The following is a 2304-nucleotide window of genomic DNA, read 5'->3' as shown; positions in this document are numbered from 1 at the left end:
CTCAATGCTCCTGAAATGACCCCCAAAACCCTCAAAATAGTCCAAATTCATAGGAATGACCCCAAAACACCTAAAAATGATCCAAAGCCCTTCTAAAACATCTCAGTTCTCCTGAAATAACCCCAAAACCCTTGAAATAGCCCTCAATTCCTAAGAATAACTTCAAAACATCTAAAAATGACCCAAACTCCCTCTAAACGGCCCCGGTTCTCCTGAACTAACCCCAAAAATCCTTTAAGTGATCCCAAATCCACGGGAATAATTGAAACACTTGAAAATGATCCAAGTCTCTTCCAAAAGATCTCAATGCTCCTGAAATGACCCCCAAAACCCTCAAAATAGCCCCGAATCCCTAAGAATGACCCCAAACACCTAAAAATGACCCAAACTCTCTCTAAACAACCCCAATTCTCTTGAAATAACACCCAAAACTCTTTAAGTGACCCCAAAACCATAAAAATGACCCAAACACTCGAAGATGATTCAAGTCTCCTCCGAGTGACTTCAATGGTCCTAAAATAATCTTTAAAACCCTCAAAATACCCCCAAATCCATAAGAATGACCCAAATACTTAAAAATTATCCAAATCTTTTCTAAGAAATCTCAATGCTCCTGAAATGACCCCAAAAAATCTCAAAGAGGCCCAAATCCCTAGGAATGACCCCAAACACCTAAAGATGATCCAAGTCCTTTCTAAGGGACATCAATTCTCCTAAAACGACCCCAAAAATCCTTGAAGTGGCCCCCGATTCCTAAGAATAATCCCCAAGCGCCTAAAAATGACCCAAACTCCCTCTAAATGGCCCCGGATCTCCTGAACTAACCCCCAAAATCCTTTAAATAACCCCAAAACCACAAAAATGACCCAAACACTTGAAGATGATCCAAAACTCTTCTAAAAGATCTCAATGCTCTTAAAATAACCCCAAAAATGCTCAAAGTGGCGACAAAACCCTAAGAATGACCCAAATATTTAAAGATGATCCAAGTCCCTGCTAATGGATCTCAATCTTCCTGAAACGACCCCAAAAAAACATGAAATGGTCCCAAATCCCTTTAAATCACCCCAAACATCTAAAAATGATCCAAGTCCTTTCTAAAGGATTTCAGTGCTCCTGAAATGATCCCAAAAAACCTTGAAATGGCCCCAAATCCCTAGGAATGACCCAAACACTTGAACAAGATCCAAGTCTGTTCTCAAGAACCTCAACGCTCCTAAAATGACCCAAAAAAACCTTGAAGTGGCCCCAAATCCGTCTAAATCACCCCAAACACCTAAAGATGATCCAAGTCCCTTCTAAAAGATCTCAATTCTCCTGAAATAACCCCAAAACCCTTGAAGTGGCCCCCAATTCCTAAGAATAACTCCAAAACATCTAAAAATGACCCAAACTCCCTCTAAATGACCCCGGTTCTCCTAAACTAACCCCAAAAATCCTTTAAGTGACCCTAAATCCATAAGAACAATTGAAACACCTAAAAATGATCCAAGTCCCTTTAAGGGACCTCAGTGCTCCTGAAATGACCCCAAAAAACCTCAAAGTGGCCCCAAATCCCTAGGAATGACCCCAAACACCTATAAATGATCCAAGTCTCGTCTAAAAGATCTCAATGTTCCTGAAATGACCCTAAAAACACTTAAAATAGCCCCAAATTCCTAAGAATGATGCGTAGGCTTAAAGCTGACCCAAGTGCTTTCTAAGGGACCTTAATTCTCCTAAAAGGACTCCAAAACGCTTCGAAGGGACCCCAAATCCCTAGGAACGACCCCGAAACGCCCAAGGACGACCCCGGGCCTCTCCGAGGGTCCCGCGAGCCTCGGGAGCTGGCCCCAAAAGCGGCCGGATCGACCCCAAAACAACCCCGGCGGCGCGGCGCCTCCCCCCGCCCCCCCCTCACCTCCTCCTTCTTGTAGGGCGCCTCCAGCATGGCCTCGATGACGATGTCGAAGTCGTCCGACGTCATGGCGTCCGCCTGGGCCTGGCGAGGGGGGACGGACGGACAGACACGGGGGGGGGGGTCGCGTCAGCGCTGATGTCACCCCCCCTCGGTGTGATGTCATCACCCCCCTGGGCGTGATGTCACACACACCCCCCCCCACGGCCCCGCTCACCGGGTCCTGCAGCGGGTTCGAGCCCCCCGGCTCCATGTTGGGCCCGCGGTGGGGGGCGCCCCCCCGACGGCCGGCGCTGGCGGAGGCTCCCGGGCGCTTCCTGCGGGCAGGAAACGAGGTCACCGGCGGAGCTCAGAAACGCCCCGATTCGCCCCAAAACGAACCCTCCCTCCACCACCCTTTTGCAGCC

The 2304-nt window shown here is 48.1% G+C and overlaps 1 protein-coding gene across 1 annotated transcript in view; it reads right to left on the bottom strand.

Annotated features, from left to right (window-relative positions):
- The window catches only part of LOC112965113 (probable RNA-binding protein 23), a 6388-nt gene extending 4154 nt beyond the window's left edge, over nucleotides 1-2234 (bottom strand). The window contains exons 1-2 of the mRNA XM_026063841.1: nucleotides 2115-2234; nucleotides 1770-1981 (exon numbers count right to left, since the gene is read on the bottom strand). Coding sequence (XP_025919626.1) covers nucleotides 1770-1981; nucleotides 2115-2150 — 248 coding nt within the window. The 5' untranslated portion in view covers nucleotides 2151-2234. The remainder of the gene's footprint in view (nucleotides 1-1769; nucleotides 1982-2114) is intronic.
- Nucleotides 2235-2304: the final 70 nt, after the last annotated feature.

Source organism: Apteryx rowi, unplaced genomic scaffold (genome assembly GCF_003343035.1).
Source record: "Apteryx rowi isolate R43461 unplaced genomic scaffold, aptRow1 scaffold_2016, whole genome shotgun sequence".
Taxonomy (NCBI): domain Eukaryota; kingdom Metazoa; phylum Chordata; class Aves; order Apterygiformes; family Apterygidae; genus Apteryx; species Apteryx rowi.
This window is presented reverse-complemented; position numbering and strand designations above follow the sequence as displayed.